The sequence below is a fragment of the Otolemur garnettii genome, unplaced genomic scaffold, assembly GCF_000181295.1.
Source record: "Otolemur garnettii isolate 467f Iridium unplaced genomic scaffold, OtoGar3 scaffold00039, whole genome shotgun sequence".
NCBI classification, from domain to species: Eukaryota; Metazoa; Chordata; class Mammalia; order Primates; family Galagidae; genus Otolemur; species Otolemur garnettii.
Window position 1 is genome coordinate 12,293,868 of NW_003852434.1, and position 25,696 is coordinate 12,319,563.

A 25,696-nucleotide genomic window follows, 5' to 3' on the forward strand; every position below is an offset into this window, starting at 1 on the left:
GCAGACTTGGTGCCTGGTGAAGGCCCACTTGCTGGTGGACAGCTGCCCAGTCACTCTGACCTCATGTGGCAGGAGGGGAGAATGAACTCTCTGGGGTCTCTTTTATTAGTTGTTATTAATTCTTGTCACTATGATGTGCCATTTAAGAGGGCTCTGCCCTTATGACCTAATCACCCCCCAAGGACACCACCTCCTAATGCCATCACCTTGGGGGTGAGGATTCCAACATATGATTTCAGGGGGACACAAACATTCAGACTGCAGCACCCACCCTCCCCTGCATGCTGTTAGCTCCCAAGGCCCAGTGAAGGTGCCCTTTGTTATCACGCTTGTTCTGTTGTTTTTCTGAGAGTAGAGAAATCTCTCTGTATCTGATGCTCTTTACCAAAGGAAGGAAAATGAAAGATAGCTTGAAGGCTGAGTACAGTGGCTCACACCTGTAATCCTTCTATTCTGGGGGCGGGCAAAGTGGGAGATTGCCTCGAGCTCTGGAGTTCAAGACCAGACTAAGCAAGAGCCAGACTTCATCTCTACTAAAAACAGAAAAAACTAGGTGTTGTGATGGGCATCTATAGTCCCAGGTACTACTGGGGAGGCTGAGGCAGGAGGATCCCTTTGGAGTTTCAGATTGCTGTGAGCTAGGCTGACCCCACAGCACTCTAGCCTGAGTAACACTCTGTCTCAAAAAAAAAAAAAAAAAAAAAAAGTGGTCGCATGGGCTGGTAGTCCCAACTATAGCAAGACACTGACAAAAAAAAAAAAAAGAGAGAAAGATATTTTGAGAGGGTCACATGTTTAACAAAAATGGGAGAGGGCATATTGCTATGTAGAAGGGAATACGATTGTCCCGGTTTGACATCCAAACAAATGTACAGGCCTGTGTCACTCACCTTACCCACATGGGACTTCCAGCATCTGAGTTTTATAGCCTTTCCCTAGAGAATGAGGGCAGAAAGCCATTGCTACAATAATGTAATCATTTGTCACAAGCCCTATTAAAAAGAAACCTTTTTTAAAATTGAGAAGCAGAAACTGTATACGGTGTACAACCTGATGTTTTAATGTATGTGCGCATTGTAGAATGGCTGAATCAAGCTATTTAACATATTCATTACCTCATATATTTATCTTTTTTGTGAGAGAACACTTAAAATCTACTCAGCAATTTTCAAGTACCATATTTGACATGTTACTAACTTCAATCACCATGATCACAATAGATCTCTTGAACTTGTCTCTCCTATGTAACCAAAATTTTGCTTCCTTTGGCCAACATCTCCCCAATTCCATTAACCCTTGTAACTCCCATTTCAGGATATTTTCTTTTAGCACTGTGCTTCTGATAATCAGCAGCCATGAGAGAAGACTTAGCTAGAAATAGGTAGGTGAGGAAAACATCACTTCCTTCAACTTTGAGAGCTGTCCTCACAACCCACCAGGTTGTAAAATGTAAACTAAAGGCTGTACAAGTTACACACAGAAGCTGCTTCCAGGTTGTGTTTCTTAAAATCCTGTTAAAATCCTCTTTTTCACAACTATTATGTGTTAATTAAGATTTTTTTAAAAAAGAAAAAAAAATTGACTTGGCCCCTGTAGCTCAGTGGGTAGGATGCCAGATGTGTACACCAGAGCTGGCTGGTTCAACTCCAGCCCGGGCCTGCCAAACAACAATGACAACTACAACCAAAAAATATATATAGAGAGAGAGAGCGGGGCGTTGTGGCAGGCACCTGTAGTCCCACCTACTTGGGAAGCTAAGGCAAAAGAATCGCTTAAGCCCAAGAGTTCGAGGTTGCTGTGAGCTGTGATGCCATAGCACTCTACCCAGGGCGACACAGTAAGACTCTGTCTCAAAAAAAAAATTCCTCTCTCACTCCCTCTGTTGGGTGCCCCCCAGACACATACATCTGTTTCCCCGTTTTTCATGCCACGTATGAAATGTTTTCAGCCTCGTTTCTTTTTCTCAGTCAGGGCAGCAGTTCCCGGCCTTGGCCACACATGCACATACTCTGGTGGGTGTTCAGGAGCGGAAGGCTTTCCAGAATTGCTATTCCACCATCTTGTCCTGTATGTTATTTATAGACAGAGCAGCTTACCCATGAACTAGCATTTGAATCTCAACTGTCACATTTCATTAGCTAAAATTGTAGCAGTTGCAGTTAAAGCAAAATGATTTAAGCAACAGTGACATGAAAAAATGAATGCCAGTAGGTTTGTTCCCAAGTTGAAGTAAGGTCAGGAAATAAGGGTTGAATGTTAATGACAGCTTATTTCTTTTAGCTCAACAGAGAATAAATAAGTAGCGGGAATTACTTAAATTACTACAAGAGTCTGTGTTGGGTTTGCTTAATGTCAGGGAGCAATTTTAAAAAACAAAGCCAACCAGCTGTTGTTTTGATATTGTGAGTGCTTTTAATGTGGAGTCTGATGAGAAACTGTAAACACTGTCAGGCCAGGGTCTCACTAGCTGAATTTAGACTGGGCGGATGTCATCGTGGATGCTTGAGTGGTGTTTAATTATTAAATAGCACTCTGTTGACCTTAAAGAACAATTAGCAGTGCTCTGAGTCCTGATAATTCTCTAACGAGTATTCCTTATTCCCATCGAAGTTTAATGCAATTCCTTCAGTGCTTCTTTTCTCATTTGGAAGTAGCTGGCACCAGGACAGCGCTCATGGTGCTGCCTTCCCACAAGATGGCTGTCAGGAGGTAACGTGTTTGGGTGACTGTATTAGGTCATGTCAACACTCAGCAGTGGAAGCTACTACAGCCTAGTGTGGGGTCCCTCACCACATGTCAGGACCAGCCTGGACAGAGACTTCATGCCTACCACACAGCGCAAAGACGGCCTGCCTCTTACCAACTTTTAGTCTACTCAACCTGAAGATTTTTCTTTCTTTTTTTTTTTTTTTTGAGAAAGAGTCTCAAACTGTCACCCTGGGTAGAGTGCCGTGGTATCACAGGTCACAGCAACCTCAGACTCTTGGGCTCAAGCGATTCTCTTGCCTCAGCCTCCCAAGTAGCTGGGACTAGGGGCACCTACCACAAGGCCCGGGTATTTTTTGTTGCAGTTGACATTATTGTTTGGCACAGACCTGGGCCAGGTTCAAACCTGCCAGCCCCTGTGTATGTGGCTGGAGCCCTACCCACTGAGCTACAGGCACCACCCTGATCTCAATTTTCTTTAAAATGCACATGTCTCTGCACAGATAGAAGAACAGAAGGAAATAAAAGTGAATGTTACTAGTGGTAACGTGGATTATGGGGGAGTTAAATTTTCTCCCTTTCTGCTTTCTTCATTGTTCGTATTTTCTGTGAAACATCAGATGTAGTGTGTAGAGAAAGGATGGAGCACCACTTTACCTGACGTGAGGTCACAACAATCTGTAGCCTCATTGGTGACTACAGAATAGAAGTAACACATGATTTTTTTTTTTAACTTCAGGTTAATTTGAGGGTACAAAGAAATAGGTTACAACGTTTGTGGCTGTTAGGTAGAGTCCCTCTTACAACTGTGTCCTGCCCCAGTGACACGGGACTTTTCCTGCACATTTAAACACCTCATCTAAATCTAGTGTGAATGCAGAAACTCCGTAGCTTGATTGTTTACCGTGCTATCTGGGCATTTTCTCCTTAGGCAAGAGTGATACTTTCTTGCTCGCAAGTCCATTTTGTTCCTTGTTACCTCAGGGAGTTTTCAGATTTCACAAATAAAATATAAGATCACAAAGATAGGACTTCTTATCTGCTGTTGCATCTCCAGTACCTGGAACAGTGCCTGGCACATAGCATGTGCTAGGTAAATATTTGTAGAAAGAATGAAAGAATTTCCTTACTTTTAAGGTTATGAAAAATCCTATGCTATACTTGGCATGAAAAAGAATTTTATAAGAAAGTTCACATTGAAAACAGATTTGCTGAAAAGGTGTAACAGACCAAGGAGCATTAACATCTGTGTGCTTCTGGCATGTGAATTGTGCATGGAAAGGAACCCTGCTTATTCCAAACTAGTCTTAACCGTTTATGAAAGGGGCCAAGATGCCTCCTTGAAAAATAATACTTGCAGGTAGGAAAGTTACTGTTTCTTCTTGAAATAGTCAGCACTGAAGTTAGGCCATCTGTTTATTCTGATCTCTCTCACTGATTATTTAGAACGTGCAGCACTTGCCACCTTGAAGACCTTACCAAGAAGCGCAGGTCTAGAGCAGAGACAAATGCCCCACTCCCCAGCATGGTACTGTGCCTTACAGCACCATCCATTCCTTCATTCGACATTTATCTTGTCCCTACTGGGCCAGAAACCATGCTATGTGCTGGGGATAGATGGAAGTGGTACAGTCCCCTCCTAGTCTCCAAGGGGACCCAATCTGATATGGAAGACTAATGGACATTGTCCTAATAAAACTTGCAAAGTTTCCTGGATGCAGAGGGGTGACATGCAGCTCCAATAGGCCTCTTGGAAGATGGCACTTCTGGATTGAGCCCTGAAGCCCAAGTAGACATGGTCCAGGTGATGAGAGCCCTGCAGAGACTTCTGGGCAAAAGGGCAGTGTGTGACTCAGGTCGAGGCACTGAGAGCCATTGTGGTGGGTGCTGGGAAACACATGAGTATTGCTAGTGTGTAAAGTGCCTACCAGGCAATGGCAGAGGATGACAAGTGACAGGGCTACATGAGATCATGGCAAGTGGACTATGGATTTTATCCTGTGAGCAGGGAGGGAGCATCTGTTCTGTTTGGCACTTTTGACAACCATCTCTGGAGGCAGAAGTGAACATGAGATTTGAAAGGAGCAAGGCTGGAGAGAGGAGGACCAGTTAGAAGACAACATATGGTATTGCCTTAGGCAATGAAATTGGCTGAGGGATGCCCCACACGGTGGCTCACAGCTGTAATCTCAGCGCTTGGGAGGCCAGGGCAGGGGGATTGCCTGAGCTCACAGGTTCGAGACCAGCCTGAGCAAGGGCTATACCCCATCTCTAAGAAAAATAGCCAGGTGTTGAGGTGGGCACCTGTAGTCCTAGCTACTTGGAAAGCTGAGGCAAGAAGATCTCTTGAGCCCCAGAGTTTGAGGTTGCTGTGAGCTATGATACCACAGCACTCTACCAAGGGCAACAAAGTGAGATAGAGTCAAAAAAAAAAAAAGAAAGAAAGAAAAGAAAAGAAATTGGCAGAGGGGAAGAAATGGGGAAGAGGAGGAGGTGAAATCAGCAGCACTTTGTGATCACTGAGGGAGGAAATCATGAGTCTGGTTTTGGTCATGTTGACTTGGAACAGCCTTTGGGGTGAACAGATGTGGGGGATTGTAGGACAGATCCATGCCGCCAGCCTGATGCAAATAATTTCAGGCATAAGCCCTTTTGGGGCTAAATTACTGGATCTTGCATGTGATTTTTCACTCACCATTACATCCATATCCGTTTTGTGTCCTTAGCTGAATTTCTTCTTGTGAACAAGTCCTATGCCTGCTGGGCATACGGCCATTCTCAATATGTACATGTTGGTCGATTAATTGAAAAGTGAGTTTTTGAGTCTAAATTATTAATTTGGCTGTTGATACTGCAGATACACCATATCGCACCATCATCTTTCCAGTTATTTTTCGTGGTAGTAGCACAGTATCATGCCTGGAAAAAGTCATCAGATTCTGTTTGGCTACCATTAATAAGCAGTATCCAAAGTCACCCTGCAAAGTCGATTTAAGACTTTATGGTGATTTTTTATTGAGTGTAACTAAGAAAACTCAGCTGACTGCAAGGCTTCTGTGGTGGCAGTCACCACCACTGCAGAGCCTTTGGTGAGGAGGATCAGTTGTTCCCAAGCCATGACTTTATATTCAGACTCGCAAAAGGGTCCTTTGACTGGGGATACTGGCTCCTTGGAGATGGCAGAGCGACTGACTTCCCGAGCCAGACACTCCTCGGCCTTGAGGTGAAGGTTATTATTTGTTAGATTCTTGGTCCTTCTTTTGCAGAGCAAGCTCCTAGGAGTATACGTGTAAATGCCTGGAGTATCTGGGGCTGAAATGAGACGTTTACGTCAAAACGGAGCCCTCTCCTGGACCTTCCTGTGGCATGAGGCTGGGGTGTCATGTTAGCACCCGTGGGTCTGAACAGCACCCCGGGACCCTCTGGTGCTCAGCCCTCCCTTCCTCAGTCTCCTGACTGAGACTGACCATGACCTCACAGAGCTGCCCTGGTTTCATTTCCTCAAGAGGGAAGGGCTGACTCCCCAGGAAGCTCGAAGAGTTCAAGCAGTTCAGCCTGTGGCTTCTTCATAGCTTCACAGCCCCTCTGGGGTCGCCTGATAAATCCAGGACTCCTAGTTAAATTTGAATTCCAGATAAAGAACAACCAAGGTGTTGTGCAATATTTCGGTTCAGTTCGATTTATTCATTGTTAATGCCTGCCATGTCTACTTTACGTCTTTCTGACACACTGTTTCCTGCATTATTTAAATACAAGTTGCAGACATCACCCACACTTTGCCTATAAACCCTGCAGCATGCAGCCCCTAAGATTTAAGGCATTTTTGACATAGTCTGTGTAATAGTTGGGACATACTTATACGAAAACATTTGGTGTTCAGCTGAAGTTCAAATTTACCTGGGTGTCCTGTGTCTTTATTTGCTGAATCTGCAGTGGGGTGGCAGCTACTGGAAGTGGCCAAGCTTGGGCTTTGCAGACCGCTGGCCCAGACTCGGTCACATTTGATATAACTTACTGGCTCTGTGGCTTGGGAAAGCCGGTGCCACTATTGCAAAATGCGACTTCTCATCTTGCAAGGTCAGCATAAAGCTTAGCGACAGTGCACAGAAAGCCCCCAGCACGGCACCTGACTCCACAGCCCCACAGCCCCACAGCAGATTGCAGCTGGCAGTGGGAGCGATAGTAACTGGCTTTCTCGGGGCTGACAGTCGGGGGAGAAGACAAAAATAAAGACACAACTGTTTTAAAAATATTGGCAGCTGTATTCATAACTTCCCTCTGTTCTCTCATTCCCTCCCCTCCCCACTGATGCACGTGTGTCCACACACACACACAATACAACGCACAGCCTATTCTGGGGTTTACAGATGGTTTCTTCACAAACACCCAGCCATGCTGGATGCAGAAGAGACACATTAAAGGAGCAGGGAAAGCCAGCACTTTCTCTCTTTCTTTCTTTCTTTCTTTTTTTTTTTCTGTGAGACAGAGTCTCACTCTGTTGCTCTGGGTAGAGTGCCATGTCATCATCGTAGCTCACAGCCTCAAACTCTTGGATTCAAGTGATCCTCTTGCCTCAGCCTCCCACATAGGCCCCTGCCACAACTCCTGGCTGGTTTTCTATTTTTAGTAGAGATGGGGGTTCACTCTTGCTTAGGCTGGTCTTGAACTCCTGAGGTCAGGCAATCTACTCATCTGGTCTTCCAGGCCAGCACTCTTAAGGGAAAGATTTGAGTGAAATATGTGTGAAAGAGGGTATAGAACTTGCCTGGATGCTGTTGACTAAGCTAAGACGTGGCCAGGCAGTGAAGGGCCAGGAAGGTGAAGGAGACAGAGAGAACCCCAGGCTGGGGTTCTGAGAACACAGTCTGGATCGGCTGTGACTCTGGCAAGCTGTCAAGGTCTGTCTTTACCATTATCATTAGTTTTTCGTTTGCTTTGTTTAGTTAGGGAGTTGAGTCTGCTGAATGTTTATTTCTATGCTGAAAGCTGGAGGAACACGTTCCCTGACACAAGCTAAACAGGCAGGCTCACCTCCCTCTGGGAAGGGCTTCGCTTCTTTCTTTCTGGAAACTCTTCCACTTGTCTGTGCGCGTCAGGTGGCCTAGGAGCTGATGCTGACCAGGTGAGATGAGTTCAGGGGTGAAGCTTCTGTTCACTCCCTCTTACTGGCTCTTTTGGGATTCATATTTCTGAGCACAAATAAATGGGATCTCAAGTCCTTTCTCACTCTGAAATTCTCCACACACTGTAACACTTGTCAAAAAAAGTTAATGAGGATACAGAGAGCTAAGTCACCCGTCCTGACAGTAAGGGGAAAGGAAACAGGCTGAGGCCACGTCTGGGGGTGGTTGCGGCGCCTCCCAGCAGAGCTCCTGGCAGCAGTGGGGGCAGCTGCAGCTTCCCTTTGGTTTCATAAGAACAGAGGAAAGGGCCAGATGAAGTGGATCTCTTTGTATCCACCCCTTCTCTTCCTTTAGGGTCTATCAACTCTATAGGATCTGAGTTGTTAGGTTTTTCCTTTTTTAAAAAAGATAAAGAAACAATGTTTTTCCTGTCTATGGACATAAAAATTCTGTTGTTTAAAAAAAAACAAAAAGCAAACAAAAAGGGAATGGAAATCCCCATGTAATCCTGACCTATGGAGATACGTGCTGATAGACATTCGGGGTGGATGCCTAGAGATTTTGAGGTAACTGATTACAATTTTTGCTCTGTGTTTCACTGTCCTTGTGCTTTCATTTCTATATCTCACTGCTAGTCTTGGCCCCAAGGCACCTATTTTACATTATCTGCTTTAGATATTAACATTTAACATAAATATTTAGGTGTTTAACATAGACATACAGGTGTTTCTTTTCTTTCCTTTTTTTTTTGAGATAGTCTCACTTTGTCATCCTCAATAGAGTGCTGTGGCATCACAGCTCACAGCAACCTCAAACTCTTGGGCTCAAGCGATTCTCTTGCCCAGCCAGTAGTGGGGACTACAGGCGCCTGCCACAATGTCCAGCTATTTTTAGAGATGAGGTCTCACTGTGACTCGGACTGGTCTTGAACTCCTGAGCTCAGCAATCTACCTGCCTCAGCCTCGCAGAGTGCTGGGATTACAGGTGTGACCCACCGCATCCGGCCTCTATACAGGTGTTTCTTATTTCTATTTAGTCTTTTTTTTTTTTGAGACAGGAGCCTCAAGCTGTCCCCCTGGGTAGAGTGCCATGGCATTACAGCTCACAGCAACCTCCAACTCCTGGGCTGAAGCGAGTCTCCTGCCTCCGCCTCCCAAGCAGCTGGGACCACAGGCGCCCGCCACAACGCCCGGCTATTTTTTGGTTGCAGCCGTCATTGTTGTTTGGTGGGTCCGGGCTGGGGATTCGAACCCGCCACCTTAGGTGTACATGGCTGGCGCCTTAGCCGGTTGAGCTATAGGCGCCGAGCCTCTATTTAGTCTTTATAATTTTAATGGTTGCTTTCTATTCTATCCTACGAATTATTATGATTTTCTAAGTCATTCTTTTCCTGTTCAACCTTTCTATAATTTACAGTTTTCTGCTAACTCCAGTATTATGGAGTTATACCTAACCTGGAGTATCCAGTTTAAGTTGAAAGAATAATTCAGTTGTTTCAACTTAAACTGGATTATTATCTAGGGCTGGAAGAGGAGATCATAAAAACAACCTTCTGTTACTTTTTCCTTTCTGATTGTTTAACATTTGCTGTGTTGTCTGTATTTCAGCAGATTCACGGGAGTGACATAACTCCTAACTTTCTTCACACTGTGCCCTGGAATCTTCTCACCCGAGCCTGAGTAGTAATAGCCAAGATCACAGCTGCTTTGCTGGGGCTCTCTGAGCATATCCTGAGATGGGCACTGAGCCGAATCTCCTTTCATCCTTATCATAATCAGAGCCAGCCCATCCTTCCCATTGGTGCCAGGGTTACCTTCTAAAATAGCCTCTTTCCTGTGTTGATTCTAAATAGGAGTGTGGTACAATGTTAAGAAAGTCAGCTATAAACCAAATCCAACTTAGGTAAGGAGAGATAGTGTAGAAAGGATTATTTCTGGAGGGGGGCACTATTGCAACAGGTAGAAAGCCCTGACTGTCAGATCCGTAAGAGTCTGGAGGAGAGTCAGGAAAAGGAGTGTTTTCCTTTAAAGGGAGGAGTGAACAAGGCCGGGAGGGACTTTGAGGGAGGTGGGGTGCGGGGAATGGCAGGAGCAGACAGTGGTTAGGAGAGAATGCGTTTCCAAAGCCGGTCTGTCTTTAGGAGGGGAGGGGCAGGAAGGGTTGTGTGCTGACAAGCATCACAGTGGGTGGAGAATTTTAGAGTAAGAAAGAACTTGGGATCTCATTGATTTGCTCCAGTAAAGAAAATCCCCTCAGAATTAAAAACCCTTATACCTTTCTGAGGGCAGTCTACTTGCTTTACTTACTATGTTCTTGGTGGTGCAGAAGCTTTTTAGTTTGATCAGATCCCAGTAATGTATTTTTGGTATTGCTTCAATTGCCCCGGGGTGTCCTCCTCCTAAAGTTTTCTCCCAGGCCAATTTCTTCAAGTGTTTCCTCTGCACTCTCTCCAAGAATCTTAATGGTTTCATTGTCTTAGGTTTAAGTCTTTTATCCAGTGAGAGTCAATTTTTGTTAGAGGTGAAAGGTGTAGGTCCAGTTTCAGCTTCTACAAGTTGCCAGGCAATTCACCCAGCACCATTTGTTAAATAGGGAGTCTTTCCCCCAATTTAAGTTTTCGATAGGCTTATCAAATGGGAGAGGATATTTGCAGGTTACGTTTCTAACAAAGGTCTGATAACAAGAATCCACAGAGAACTCAAACTTATTAATAAGAAAAGAACAAGTGATCCCATTTCACTATGGGCAAGAGACCTGAACAGAAGCTTCTCTGAAGAAGATAGGCGCATGGTCTACAGACACATGAAAAAATGCTTATCATCTTTAATCATCAGAGAAATGCAAATCAAAACCACTTTGAGATACCATCCAACTCTAGTAAGAGTAGCCCACATAACAAAATCCCAAAACTACAGATGTTGGCGTAGATGTGGAGAAAAGGGAACACTTCTCCACTGCTGGTGGGGATGCAAACTAATACATTCCTTTTGGAAAGAAGTTTAGAGAACACTCAGGGATCTAAAAATTGACCTGCCATTGGATCCTGTAATTCCTCTACTAGAAGTATATCCAAAAGACCAAAAATCACTTTGCAAAAAGATATTTGCACCATATTATTCATTGCAGCTCAATTCATAATAGCCAAGTCATGGAAGAAACCCAAGTGCCCATCCACCCATGAATGGATTAATAAATTGTGGTATATGTATACCATGGAATAGTATGCAGCTTTAAAAAAGACAGAGACTTTACCTCTTTTCTGTTTACATGGAGGGACCTGGAACATGTTCTCCTAAGTAAACTATCTTAAGAATGGAGGAAAAGTATCCAATATATGCAGTACTTCTATGAAATCAACTTACATTTACTCACACTTTCTTATGAAAGATAGAACACAACTATAGCCCAGGATGAAGGAGAGAAATGGAGTGGGAAGAGAGGGGAGGGGAGAGGTTTAATGGAGGGTAAGTTGTGGGACCACGCCTATGGAGCATATTACAAGGGTACAAGTCAATTCTGTCAAGTGTAGAACATAAATGTCTTAACACAATAATCTTGTAAATGAGGTGAAAGCTATATTAATTAGTTTGATATAAGCACGTCAAATTGTATAAAAAAACAACACATTGTACACCACATATGCATAAATGTATTCATGATCTATGTGTATATAACTTAGTAAAAAAGAAAAAACCCTTAATACCAATAAAACAATAAAACCAGTCCTTGACAGCTGCCAAAGTCACAGCCAGTCCAGACTGTACAGCCTGGGCTCTCTGTTGCCTCTACCCCCACCCCCCCGCCCCTTCTCTACGTCTCTCTGCTGACCCAAAAGCCTCTTACCAAGTGGTTCTCTCCCATCTCACAAGCAAAATCACTGGAAGCTGGTGTGTAAGTTTTCTAGCACTATATTTAGTCAACTGAGTAAATATTTCTCCAGTAAGTGCGTTGTCCTAGGCAGTGTGGGGAGTATTAAAGAAAAAAAAAACCAAGGACACCCTGCATGCTTTCGTGCCTTCCCTTCTGAAAAGCCAGCGGCTCCCCTCACACCCCATAGGAGGCTGCGCTTCTTCTCATTTTAGTTCACTTATTCCATGGACTGCGTGTGGCTTCCGTTAACTTCCATTTTTGGAAGATGTTTTCTGTCCTGCCTACTTTTCCTGAGAGATTGCCACGTAATGTGTTAGAGAAGTCACAAGATGACATTATTGTCCAGATGAAGGGACACTCAAGGAATTCATTTAGGTGGGAAAATTGTTGCCTTGCCCTTTTCTGGAAATTTATGGAACAGAAAAAGAGATCCTTATTTTAACGAAGTCAGACAACTTTTTAAACATCCCTGGGCCTTTAGAATCCTCTAGGAGATGAAGTAATTATTGCTCACATGTTAGACCTTCTCATAATAGACCTTAATGTATCAGTTTCAGGTAGGTTAAATTCATATTACCCAGCTGTTCTCGGTGTCTGAAAGTTATCTTTGTCAAAATGGAGTCATTAATGTCAAACCTAACAAAATAGAGTTGGGAGCCGCAGAGAAGGGGCCATGTGTGCATGTGTATGTGTATGAGTGTGTGTGTGTGTGTGACTGTGACAGGAACTATACAAGGAATTCCTCAAGATCACAGTGGTGTGGACAAGCCCCCTGCCTAAGATCCTTTCCTACAGTGTCTGCCTACACCAGGGAGCCATCACCAACTCCTACAAGCCCCCCAAACCAGTGGTCTTTGTTTCAAAAACAGCTGAATCTTTAAAAGTGTCCCTCTTGCCCTGACCCCCTTGGGTGTGCCTGTGGTCTGAGGTAGCACGAGTATCCAAATGCCATCTCCTGGTCTTCCTGAATAAACTCGGCTTTGGAGAGTCAGTCTCTCTGCAGCCCATTTTAGGTTGAAAGGTACTATAGGCATATGTTATGGTGGACAGACTCCACCATAGAACTTGTATAACTAAACTGGGTAGGATATGTGTATTATACTCATTTTATTTAAATGTCTGTAGAGGTAGGGGAGGATGTGGGAAAAAGCTGCATTGAGTTTGGGACCAGCTCTGACATTTAGTAGAGAACAGCTTTTCACCTTACAGGCCTTCTGAGTAGCATCTTATTAACCCTGAGTCCTTTCCACTTTTTTTTTTTGAGACAGAGTGCCATCGCATCATAGCTCACAGAAACTTCCAACTTTTGGGCTGAAGCCATCCTCTGGCCTTAATTTTTTTATTTTCATTAGAGACAGGGTTTTGCTTTTGCTCAGGCTGGTCTTGAACTCCTGAGCTCAAGCAATCCACCTGCCTTGGCTTCCCAGAGTGCTGGGATTACAGGCGTTGAGCCCCCAAACTATGAGTTAATAACTTCTCTGTTATTTTGCTATCAAGACCAATGGTCCTTTCAAACTGATGCCAAACCACAAGTAATTCCCAGCTCCAGGAAATGGCCAATTTGTGGATGTGGACATACTTCCAGCTTCAGGATGACCGGCTTTGATTTGACTTGTCTAGTTTTCCACATTTATTTATTCTATAGTTACTTTTTTTTCCCTACAGGGATTCTTGGGAAATTTTCTGTTTAATAATAGAGCTGTGTCATTAATTGTTCTACCAACATGATAAGAAGACTGATCCCTTTGTTCATCGTCACTTAAAGCCTCACTGCCAGAGAGCAACAGGTGTCGTCAGGGGCTGCTGTGCTTGCCATCATGGTTCCCGGAGTGGCCTGGCAGTGTGTCAATAGGCCCCATTTTTTCCTTTTTGATTTTCCCCTCTTCTCTCCTCCCCCCTTCCTTTCCCTTCCCTTTTCCTTCTCTTTTGAGACAAGAGTTTCACTCTGTTGCCCTGGGTTGAGTGCAGTGGCATCATCATAGCTCATAGCAACCTCAAACTCTTGAACTCAAGCAATCCTCTTCCCTCAGCCTCCATTAGTAGCTGGGACTACAGGTGCCCACCACAACACCTGACTCTTTTTTTTCTGTTTTTAGTAGAGACGGGGTCTCACTCTTGCTCAGGCTGGTCTCAAACTCCTCAACTCAAGTAATCCACTAATCCAGACTGCTAGGATTATGGGTGTGAGCCCACTGCACCCAGCTTGATTTTCTTTTATCGTTTCTTTTTTCTTTTTCTTTCTTTTTTTTTCTTTTTTGAAACAGAGTCTCACTTAGTCACTCTGAGTTGAGTGCCATGGCATCGTAGCGCACAGCAACTTCAAACTCTTAAGCTCAAGTGATTCTCTTGCCTCAGCCTCCTGAGTAGCTAGGACTACACACACCCGCCACAATGCTAGGCTATTTTTTAGAGACAGAATCTCACTCTTGCTCAGGCTGGTCTCGAACTTGTGAGCTCAAGCAATTTACCCGCTTTGGCTAAGTAGTGCTAAGATTACTAGCTTGAGCCTAGCCTTTCTGATTTTCTTTTTAAATTTTTTTCAATGTTAATTTTTTCATTTTATTCATTATTAAACTGTTGGAAAATACAAAGTCTCATTAAGATGAAAATAACAGTGAGGTAAATTCCCAACACTCAAGTAATCATTGTTCAAATTTTGGTTTGTTTATTTTTGGTTTGTGCTTTTGTCTTTCTTGTCTACTTTAGCAGTTTTTACTGTAAAAATACAAGGTTTTTCTCCATTAACAGATTCAAGACTGTTAGGACTACAGGTACTAGGTTTCTGCCCATCAGCTGGGGCACTGTCTTGATCAGGCTTGTGCTGCGATGGTGACTAACAAGCCAACTTCCTGGCCTCCCCAGCTGCAACAGTGACGTCTGTTTCACACCACTGGAGGGTGTGCAGGCGGTTGTGTGGGCTGGCCGCCGTTTGAACTTAACTGGTTCAGCTGAACCAGGCTGGAGTCCCAGCTCCTGGTCAGCTTCTGGTCTGCTGTACAGATCCCTGTTTAGGACCAAGGGCTTCCACTGGCCTTCTCCCTTTGCAGAAGATGGCATCTCTAGGAAGGCTGATGGAAATAGCCGTGCATCTTGAGGCCTTTGCTCCAGACTGTGCATGGCCATTCCACCCACATTCTGGTAGCCACATCTAGTCCGTCAGCCAAGCCTGAAGCCAGTGGGGTGGGGAGGAATACTACCCCACAGCAGAGTGTTGCATGCTGGTTTGCTAGGGCTGCTGGAATAAATCAGACATTGGGGGGCTTGAACAATGGACATTTGTCTCAGCTCTGGGTGCTGGAAGTCTGAGATCGAGGCGTGGGGTGTTGGTTTCACCTGCGGCCCCTCTCCCTGACTTGTGGGTGGCCGTCTTCTCCCTGGGTCTCCACACAGTTTTCCCTGCGCATGTCTGTCTCCCAGTGTCCTCCTGTAAGAACGCAAGTTGTGGGGCTGGCGTGGTGGCTCACACCTGTAATCCCAGCAGTCTGGGAGGCCGAGGTGGGTGCATTGCCCTGAGCTCACAGGTTGGACACCAGCCAGAGCCAGAGCAAGAACTTGTCTCTAAAAATAGCCAGGTATTGGCACCTGTAGTCCCAGCTGCTCAGGAGGCTGAGACAAGAGAATCGCTTGAGCCCAAGAGTTTGAGACTGCTGTGAGCTGTGATGCCAGGGCACTCTACCCAGGGTGCTAAAGTGAGACTCTGTCTCAAAAAAAAAAAAAAAAAGAGCACAAGCTGAATTGGATTCAGTCCACCCCATGACCTCATTTAACCTCAATCACCTCTTCAAAGATTCTTTCTCCAAATACACTCACATTCTGAAGTACTGGGGTTAGGACTTCAACACTTGAAGGTTGAACACTGGAGTGGGGTTATAATTCAGCCCCTAACACCTAACCACTGTGGGAAGCTCAGGAAGATTGTGGAGTGAGGCTCAGCTTCCTTGTCTCTGCTGGGAGGTTTTGGGGGTTGAATAGGATGTTCAGTAGAGCTTTGGGGGTGGTGGTGGGAGGGATGTGTGTGGTTCCACCCTACACGGAAGGCCCAGCACTGGCCTTCCTAGGCCTGGCTCCTTGTCCATCTCTCACCTGGGCAAACTAGGAGAACATGGTACTTTTTAGAAGAGCCTGACTCCTATAGAAGCTGTACCTATAGAAGCGGTAAAATCTTCAAAACCAGGAAAGCCAACAGGCCCCCGATCTACGCCCTGGGTTTTGGTGAAACCAAGTTTCCTCCCATGAGCTGTGTCTCTAGTATCTCCTTACAAATATTTCTGGAAGGCCTTCCATGAGTGGCGGGGTGCGGGCGCTGCTGGCTGGCACAGGGCCCTGTGCTCAGAGGGCTCCCTGTGACATGATCAGGGTAAGCGAGCTGGGAAGTCGGAGTGCGGAGGCCTCACCTGCTCCCGTGTTCCACGCCCCCGCCGGACGTTTGCAAACCCCCTTCCTCTCTTCCCTAGAACGTCGTGTTAAGGAACGGCACTGAGGTCTTCGACTCCTGGGAGAAGCCCCCCTTGCCTGTGTACACCCAGTTCTATTTCTTCAACGTCACCAATCCAGAGGAGATCCTGAGAGGGGAGACCCCTCGGTTAGAAGAAGTGGGGCCGTACACCTACAGGTGAGTCCGGCTGCCCTGCGCGGGAACGCGGAATGACCCGGGGCCTGAGTCTCCTGCTCCTCCGGAGAGCGGGGAGACCTCCGCCCTGTGCGCGTGGGAAGCGTGTTTTGCTTCATTATGTCTGAAATGCGCTGAACACCAAGGTGAAAGAAACCTCAGCAGAGAATGGTGTGGACTGGCTGAGTCCCAGCTGTCGTGTCTAGAAACACTTCCTCCTGAGTCGGCAGAACGTGGTTTTTAAGCCATGCCCGGCTACTCCCCACTTCCCACTCCTGGCCCCACCCATTTTTTAATTTTGAGCCAGAATCTCTGTCACGTGGGCCACACTGCAGCGGCATCATCATAGCTCACCCAAACTCCAGCACACAAGTGTTTTCTGGCCTTAGCCTCCCAAATAGCTGGGACTAGGCACCTGCCACAAGCCTGGCTAGTTTTAGAGACCAGGTCTCACTGTTGCTCAGACTGGTCTTGAACTCCTGCCCCAGTCTCCCAAAGTGCTGGGATCACAGGCCTGGGCCACACATCTGCCTTTCCTGACCCCATAAGGTCATAGTTGGATATTCTTTAGTGACTTTAAGCACCCCCCTCTTATTTCCCTTTCCCACATACCTGGTTTTGTTGTTGTTGTTGTTTGTTTGTTTGAGACAGACTCTCACTGTGTCACCCTTGGTAGAGTACTGTGGCATCACAGCTCACAGCAACCTCTAACTCTTGAGCTTAAGAGATTCTCTTGCCTCAGCCTCCCAAGTAGCTGGGACTACAGGTGCCTGCCACAGTGCCCTGCTATTTTTGGTTACAGTTGTCATTGTTGTTTTGTTGGCCTGGGCCGGGTTGGAACCCACCACCCTCAGTGTATGTGGCCAGGGCTGTCACAACTGTGCTACAGGCACTGAGCCCCACCTACCTAGTTTTAAACTAGCTTCCAGAACTTACTGTTGGTCTAGGAGAGGCCCTTCTGTCTTTCATCCACTCCGAGCCATCCTGGGCATGAGCAGTGACTGAGTGGCAGAGTTTACTAGAGTCTTTGGTGTCCAGCCTCCCATCAGTTCCAAATACTGGGAGTCAGGACTGCTTTAATCGCTTTCAGAAAGGTTAGCAGAGGGAGAAGCCTGGGTCAGAGCGCTTTCCCAGTGGTGACATTCCCATTCCTCCTATTGCAATAGTTCTTGCCTCCCCCTGCAATAGCCTTTCCAACAAAGTTTTTAAAAAGATGAACAGAGAAAACTGGCTGCAAGGTCTTTCTTCTTCAGGATTGCTAAATGGTAAAAATGCATCACAAGCCTGTGGTAATCATTGCTCAATAACTTTTTGCCAATTGACTCACTTCTGATGAATCAGGACTATTCTTCGTGCTGGGAGTTCAGAGGCAGAGTCAAGTCCAGCCCTGGAGGCTCATGCTCTGGCTGTGGAGTCAGGTGACCTGCTTTGAATCCCACTCACCAGCTCTCTGCCTCAGTCTCCCTCCTCTGTGTGATCGTTATGGGACTAAATGACCCCTGACTCAGTATCTGTGAAGTGCTGAGACGAGTGCCTGGCGTGGTTAGTGAAGGGGCTTCCTCTCATTATTGGTCAGACGAGTGCCTGGCGTGGTTAGTGAAGGGGCTTCCTCTCATTATCAGTCTCCACGGTTTGTTTCTGTCTGTACCATCAATATGCAGGACTGGGAAGATGAACCGTGTTGTTATTTAAAGGAATTTTAAGAAAACACTTAGGTCCTTATTTTACTTTTTGAGACAGAGTCTTACTTTGTCACCCTGAATAGAGTGCTGTGTTATCACAGCTCACAGCAACCTCAAACTCTTGAGCTTAAGCCATTCTCTTGCCTCAGCCTCCCAAGTAGGTGGGACTACAGACGCCTGCCACAGCACCCAGCTATTTTTTTGTTGTAGTTGTCATTGTTGTTTAGGTGGCCCAGGATGGGTTCGAACCTGCCAGCCCCAGTGTATGTGGCTGGCACCCTAGGGGCTGAGCTATAGGCATCGAGCCTTAGGTCCTTATTTTAGAAAGCACTTTTGTATGTGTTTTATGCCCAAAGAAATTCTGTACTGGGTGCAGCAAGTCTGTATCTGAGGCTTTCCTACAGGTGACAATTACAGGTTGAACCAGGAGCAGGACTTCTAAGTGTCCTCTTGTTTGTTATTGGTTTTTTCAGCTAAATTCTTGAGGTCAGAGGGAGACTCCTCCTCCTTGCAGGAATAAACTTCACCTGAGAACTAAAGGAAAAGCCTCACAATTTTCCTTCTGGGCCTCCCAGCCTGTTCCTCTTATCATTTTTCTGATTTCCTAAAAAAAAAAAAAAAAAAAAAAAAAAGACACTGATTCTTTTTTTTCTTTTTTGAGACAGAGTCGCACTTTGTTACCCTAGGTAGAGTGCAGTGGTGTCATAGCTCATAGCAACCTCAAACTCCTGGGTTCAGGTGATCCTCCTGCTTCAGCCTCCTGAGTAGCTGGGACTATGGGTGTGCACCACAACACCGGCTAGTTTTTGTTTTTAGTAGAGATGGGATCTCGCTCTTGCTCAGGCTAGTCTTGAACTCCTAAGCTTAAGCAATCCACCTGCCTCAGCCTCCCAAAGTGCTAGGGTTACAGGCGTGAGCCACCTCACCTGCCGAAAGACAGAGATTCTAATTATAACCCACGGAAACTCAAAGTCTTCCCCAGCACATCTTAGGCTCCTGTGTCTGTGGCTGAAGTGTGCTCTTTTAAGTGGTTTTCGGAATAAATCCCGGAAGTAGACAGGGTCTGATTCTTGCTGTGCTCCCTCCGTGCCCCATGTACAGGGACCTTACTTAACTAACTTGCTCCTGAGGAAAGTCCAGGAACATTGTACACGGTATCTGTGGATCCTAAGCGGTCACTGGATAGATTCCAGGGTTGTCTGTGACTTGGGAGGCAGAAAATTACATTGTCTTCTCCTTAACCTCGCACTAACATTTAGCATTTCCTTCAAGAATAAACATGTGACAAGTCCTAGAAGTGTTGGCAGCACCTGTGACCTCACCACAATAGCACAGATATTGCTACTTGAAATATTGTTTCTATTACTAAATACCTCAAAATTACAGGAATTATCTGACTCACTGCTGTATCTTCTTTAAAATGTTAATAAATAGGCACACATATTATTATATCTCTGATGCTTAACTGATAACTATATTTCCAATATAACTGGTTTCCTTTGTAATCTTAGGTATTCCGTCTTCTATATTTAAAAGCTTTGATCCGAGAGAGTCCAGAGGTTTTACATAGGCTACCAAAAGGGCCTCTGGCACATAGAAGGTTCACAACCACTAGTGTCTAATGAATATGTGTGCAATAAATGAATGAAATAGCTTCAACCACAGTTCAGACCCATAAGACATAGTGGAGAAATTATTTAAAACCATAGGACACAAATGCAGAATATCTAGAACCCCAGGTCTTAATTTGGGAAACCTAAGGACAGGTTCGAGCAGGGGGAGTTAGAGATGCTCGGCTGTGTCAGGAATGCCCAGGTACCCAGCGCCAGCTGCTGAGGGCACCTGGCAGGGTTGCTGGGCTGTGAGAACTGGGATTTGTAGAAAATCTTGGCTCTGTAGGGAGACATCCAGCCCCCTGCAGCCTATTAGTCTTTTCATTTACCTTGTGCAGTCACTTGGTGGATGTGATTTCTGTCACTTGTGACTTGATTGTGCTATTACTTATGCTGCAGGAGACAGAGCATTCCAGCAGCTCCTGCCCCAGTGCTCCATCCCAGCTGAGTCTGTTGGTTGTGTGCCAAGGGACTTGGGGGGAAGGAGCGGGAGGGCATGTGGCCTTTCCCTGGTTCGTGTGGGTGGTCTGGGGCGGGAGGTCTCTGAGATGGGGGAAAGGCCAAGCCAGGCTGTGGAGGGCCTAACACAGTAGACCACAATTCACAGTGCACATTTCCTAAAACGTCCACATATGGGGGGGTTCAGAACAGTGAATTTTTAGAAAAAGACAATGGTAATTCCACATATTGATAAAAAAACTGGCCAATCTGGTTTAAAGGATATAGTGTATCATTTGCATTTTTGTGAAGCTGTGGCTGGAGCCGTCCTGGGACAGACCTGTTACCACAGTGCACAGTAGGCTCAGGATCTTTCTTACTTATGACTCAGGATCTTTCTTACTTATGACATATTTGCTTAACATTTTTATTTAATTTTTGGTATCCCACGGCTTCCACAATCTTTTTGAGGTTTATTTTTTGTTTTGTCCAGTATCTTTTTCTGTTTTGCCACTATAGTAGGACATCTGTAAGCTGACCACACAAGGGACTGTGACAAAATGGGCAACACACAGAGGTGGTCAACGTAAGGAACAAGGCCTGCTGTGCTGACGCGCACACGTGCACGTCGTCGGCTTGTGAAAATAAGGTCAGTGTAGGGAGGAGGTCAGCTATGGAGGTGCTACTGTATCTGACATTTCAAGTATTTTTTAAAAAACAATTTGTCTAAGGGCTCTTTCAATTAATTTTCATATTTCTAACAAATTTACAGTATCCCATTAAATATCTCCTTTTAAGATTTCTTAGTTTTGGCTCAGCGCCTGTGGCTCAGTGGTTAGGGCACCAGCCACAAGTAGCAGGGCTGGTAGGTTCGAGCCTGACCTGAGCCAGCTAAACAACAACAGCTGCAACAAAAAATAGCCGGGTGTTATGGTGGGCGCCTGTACCCTACTACCACATGACCTTGCACTGCTGGGGGAGAATTCAGTATTTTGAAAAGATGCCTGCACTCCCACGTTTACTGCGGCACTATTCCCAGTAGCCAAGATTCAAAATCAACCTAGGTGTCCATCAACAGATGAGTGGACAAAGAAATTGTGGTACAGATACACAATGGACTCTGGTTCAGCCACAGAAAGAATGAAATCCTCGGGATGTAACCCCGTTTCAGTAGGGAAGCATCTTTCCATACAAGTTTTTACACTTAGCTGCATGTGGTCTACAAGAGGCCTCATGATAAATTCCCTCACAATCTAAATAATGCCACTCAGCGGTTTATAATGAGTGTCAAAGCCATGGACAGATAGCAAGCTCCGTAGGTGGGTGAAAAAAGTCCCCATGTGCCACTCTGGTCAAGAAAGGACTTGGGGGAGCAGGTGAGTAGCCCAGCTACCCAATGCCTTCCTAACCTGTGTATGGAGTATAAGCTCTTAGATTAGCCATGTGATAGCTCACACCTGTAATTGTAGCACTCTGGGAGGCTGAGGCAGGAGGATCCCTTGAGCTCAGGAGATCAAGGCCAGCCTGAGCAACAGTGAAACCTTGTCTCTACTAAAATAGAAAAACTAGCCTGGTATTGTGGCAGGTGCCTATCTATAGTTCCAGTTACTTGAGAGGCTGAGGAAAGAGGATAACTTGAGCCCAGGAGTCTGAGTTTGCTGTGAGCTATGACACCACAGCACTCTACCCAGGGAGACAAAGTGAAACTCTGTCTCAAAAAAAAAAAGTAAAAAGAAATAGGTGAAATTAACTTTATAGTATATTTTTATTTTACCCATTACATCTAAAATCATATCATTTTAACAGGGAATTGACATTAAAAAGGTAAGGTAGTATTTTATATTTTGGGCATTGTGTGTGTTTTTGAAATCTAGTGTGTATTTTACACTTATAACACTTCTTAAATCCAATTAGCCACAGTTCAAGTGCTCAGTAATTGCATGTGACTAGTGGCTACCATGCTGCCTATACTGCCTGGTATAGGAAGAAGGAAAGGTAAGCAGAAAGAGAGGAGGAAAAGACCCTGGAATTTATGGAATATCTGCTGTGAATCAGACATGGCCAGGAGTAGCGTGGGGCATTTGATACTTAAAAGATCAGATTGTTTTTATTTTAAATTTTCATATTTTGTCATCAAAAATTTCTGGTATTAATTTTGATTTTAAGAAATAGTACATTAAAATATTGATTTTGAGTACTGAGTGTCTCAGCACCCCACCTGATGAGTCCTCACTCACATCCCTCAGGCCTAGCCCCGGCTCCATACACCTTTCCAGGAGTTCCTTACTGCTTCTTTTGGGGGCAATAACTCAACCAAACTGAACCATGTATCAGAAATGGGAATGAACTCTAATTTACTAAGCTTTAGGCATCAATTTTTTAAAACGAATTTTCAAATGAATTCAAGTTAGAAATAAAATGGCATTGGTAAACAAATTGAAATTCAAACAATCTATAAATGGAACTGAAAATTCTGAAAATATTTTAGGACCATCCCATAACCCAGGAGGGAGTTTATTGACGTTGATTCCTTGGTCAAGGTGACCTTAACTGTTGTGTTTCCTCAATCATGGTGGAAAGGATGAGCGTGCTTTCAGAAGGCTCTGTTCTAGGCTTCATCTCCTTCCTGCTTTATAGCTCTGACCTCCCATTTGTAAGGGTTTAGTGTCTGCAGTCTCTCTCTCTATAATGTTAATTGGGAATGTTATATTGGTAATGTAACTTTGATGCTAAAAGAAGTATTGATTATGAATGTGGTGCTATTTGAAAATAAAATTATTATTTCTTTTTTTTTTTTTTAGGGAACTCAGACAGAAAGCAAATGTACAGTTTGGAGATAATGGAACAACAATATCTGCTGTTAGCAACAAGACCTATGTTTTTGAACGAAACCAATCTGTTGGAGACGCTAACATTGACTTAATTAGAACTTTAAATATTCCTGTAGTGGTAAGCAGGCATTTTAGTATCATTATTGTGGATTTTAGAATAAAGGAAAAAGTTAATGCTATTACATTAAGAGGTATTAAGTAAGCTAAAAAAATACATATACAAAAAGTACATTTTTTTTTTTTTTGGAAGTTCACCTTAGACTTTTTTCTGAGATCTGTCAAACAAGGTATTTTCAAATGATGACAAAATGCAAATTTTATGATTTGCTTTCACAGTTTCTTTATGTGTTCAGGACTAGCACTTAGGCACATGAATAAGCCCCTAGAACTTTTTGGTAGCTAGTGTTTTTTTTTTTTTGAGACAGAGCCTCAAGCTTTCACCCTGGGTAGAGTGCTATGGCATCATAGCTCACAGCAACCTCTAATTCCTGGGCTCAAGCTATCCTCCTGCCTCTGCCTTCCAAGTAGCTGGGACAGGCACCTGCCACAATGCCTGGCTATTTTTTGGTTGCAGCCATCATTGTTGTTTGTTGGGCCCAGGCTGGATTCGAACCTGCCAGTTCAGGTGTATGTGGCTGGCGCCTTAGCTGCTTGAGCCATAGGCGCCTAGCCAGTAGCTAGTAATTTTAAAAATGTTTGTTTGCCACTTGTTTTGGCTCAGAAATTCTAGCAATGTAATTTACATACCACTTCTTAGTTCAGATTTCTGTCTTGGATTTTATATTCTGGAAAGATATAAATTGACTCTTCCCCTTTTCAGCAGAAAATCAGCAGATGGGCTCTTGCTTATAGCCTACTGTGGTTGTGCTGGGCTCTGTTTACTAATAACCATTCTACACCTTTACCATCCTGAGCCTCAAGACGCTCACACCTCCCCCTTCTGAGGCTTCCACCCCAGTTCTGCTCTGTGAGTGGACCTGGGACCGCGGGAGTATCAGAGCCCAAATCTGTTCTGCGGCCTGGTCGGGTTTATAATGAGGGCACCGCCTATCGCCCACTGAGCAGGAAGGCGGCACCACCTTGTGGCCAGAGCAAGGTGTTTACAAGCGCTTTTCTCCTAGAGCGCCCGGATAACTCAGAGCCTGCAAATGGGGATGCTAAGCTCACTCTCAGAAATTGTACTACTCAGAAAGGACAGTAACCGAAGGGTCTAATCCTTCCCCACGCAGCCAGAGCGCGGCTCACTGGGCTCTCAACCTTCACATTTTAAGTTCCCAACCCTCTTTGTTGAGGGGCCGTAGGGTGTGTGGGAGGGGTCGCTGCTATCTGAATTTGCTTCTGCCCGCAGACCGCCATGGAATGGTCCCAGATCCACTTCCTCCGGGAGATCATCGAGGCCATATTGAAAGCCTATGAACAGAAGCTCTTTGTGACGCGCACAGTTCACGAATTGCTCTGGGGCTACAAAGATGAGATCCTGTCCCTCATCCACGCTTTCAGATCGGACGTCTCTCCCTATTTTGGCCTGTTCTATGGGGTAAGCTGATTTTCCTCTTCAGGGCTTCTTTGCTCAACTGATGGTGGGGAGGGAGCACTCATGGCAAATTTCATCTTAACTTTGGGTTTCTTATAAGACCAAAATCACCTAAAGGCTAGATGTCTTGTAGAGTGTGTGAAAAATAAGAAAATGGGTTTTGGGGGGAGGAAAAGGAAACCCTTGAGTGAAATGGATAGTTAGGAAGTTGGTAAAAGACAGAAGTAACCTCAGGAAGAGAATATTAGATCGGGGTGGGCTCTGGGGTTGTGATGAGTTTGCCCAACTTTCAATTTGTAGTTATTTTTCGATCTGCGTGTTCAAGAGTCTTAACTTTCATCTATCTAGAGATAAAAAGGTTCCCTCAAGGCCCTTCGGGTCCCGGGAAATCTCATTTTCTGTTTTAAGGCTTTGAACTGATTGGGCTACAGAGGGCTGTCTCCGTTACTTAGAATTAACTGAGCATAAATGGCAGTCTCATCTACAGAGGCACATCAGTTTGTGTCTGACCAAGTGACCCAGCACTATAGCCTCAAAGTAACTATCACACTTACTCTAAAGGATTATATTTACTTATTTTCAGAAAAATGACACTAATGATGGAGAGTATGTTTTTCTAACTGGGGAAGACAATTACCTTAACTTTACAAAGATTGTGGAATGGAATGGAAAAACGTAAGTCTAAGGATCATAATTTATCATCATAATTATCTATTTATCATCATAATTTTTTGTTGTTGTTGTTGAGACAGACTCTTACTTTGTTGCCCTTAGTAGAATGCCGTGGAATCATAGCTCACAGCAACCTCTAAATCTTGGGCCCAAGTGATCCTCTTGCCTCAGTGTTTCTATTTTTAGTAGAGATGGGGTCTCTCTTTTGCTCAGATTGGTCTCAAAATCATGAGCACAAGCAATCCACTCACCTCGGCCTCCCAAAGTGCTAGGATTATAGGCAGGAGCCACTGAGCCTGGCCTGTTTAAAACGTTTTTATTTTCTTTTCTTTTTTTTTTTTTTTTTTTTGAGACAGAGTCTCATTATGTCACCCTCAGTAGAGTGCCATGTTGTCACAGTTCATAGCAACCTCAAACTCTTTGGGCTTAAGTGATTCTCTTGCCTCAGCTTCCCAAGTAGCTGGGACTACAGGTGCCCATCACAACACCGGGCTGTTTTCTTTGTTATAGTTGTCATTGTTGTTTGGCAGACCTGGGCTGGGTTTGAACCCAGCTCTGGTGTATGTAGCTGGCGCCCTAGCCGCTGTGCTACAGGCACCGAGCTGTGTTTAAAACATT

At 44.8% G+C, this 25,696-nt stretch overlaps 2 protein-coding genes across 2 annotated transcripts in view; one reads left to right on the forward strand and one right to left on the reverse strand.

Annotated features, from left to right (window-relative positions):
• The window catches only part of FAM47E (family with sequence similarity 47 member E), a 117,825-nt gene that overhangs the window by 64,310 nt on the left and 27,819 nt on the right, over window positions 1-25,696 (reverse strand). The gene's annotated exons all lie outside the window — the stretch shown is intronic.
• Window positions 1-25,696, forward strand: part of SCARB2 (scavenger receptor class B member 2) — a 49,788-nt gene that overhangs the window by 8,515 nt on the left and 15,577 nt on the right. Inside the window, exons 2-5 of the mRNA XM_012805365.2 lie at window positions 16,154-16,311; window positions 22,843-22,990; window positions 24,221-24,409; window positions 24,990-25,081. Of these exons, the coding sequence (XP_012660819.1) occupies window positions 16,154-16,311; window positions 22,843-22,990; window positions 24,221-24,409; window positions 24,990-25,081 (587 nt within the window). The remainder of the gene's footprint in view (window positions 1-16,153; window positions 16,312-22,842; window positions 22,991-24,220; window positions 24,410-24,989; window positions 25,082-25,696) is intronic.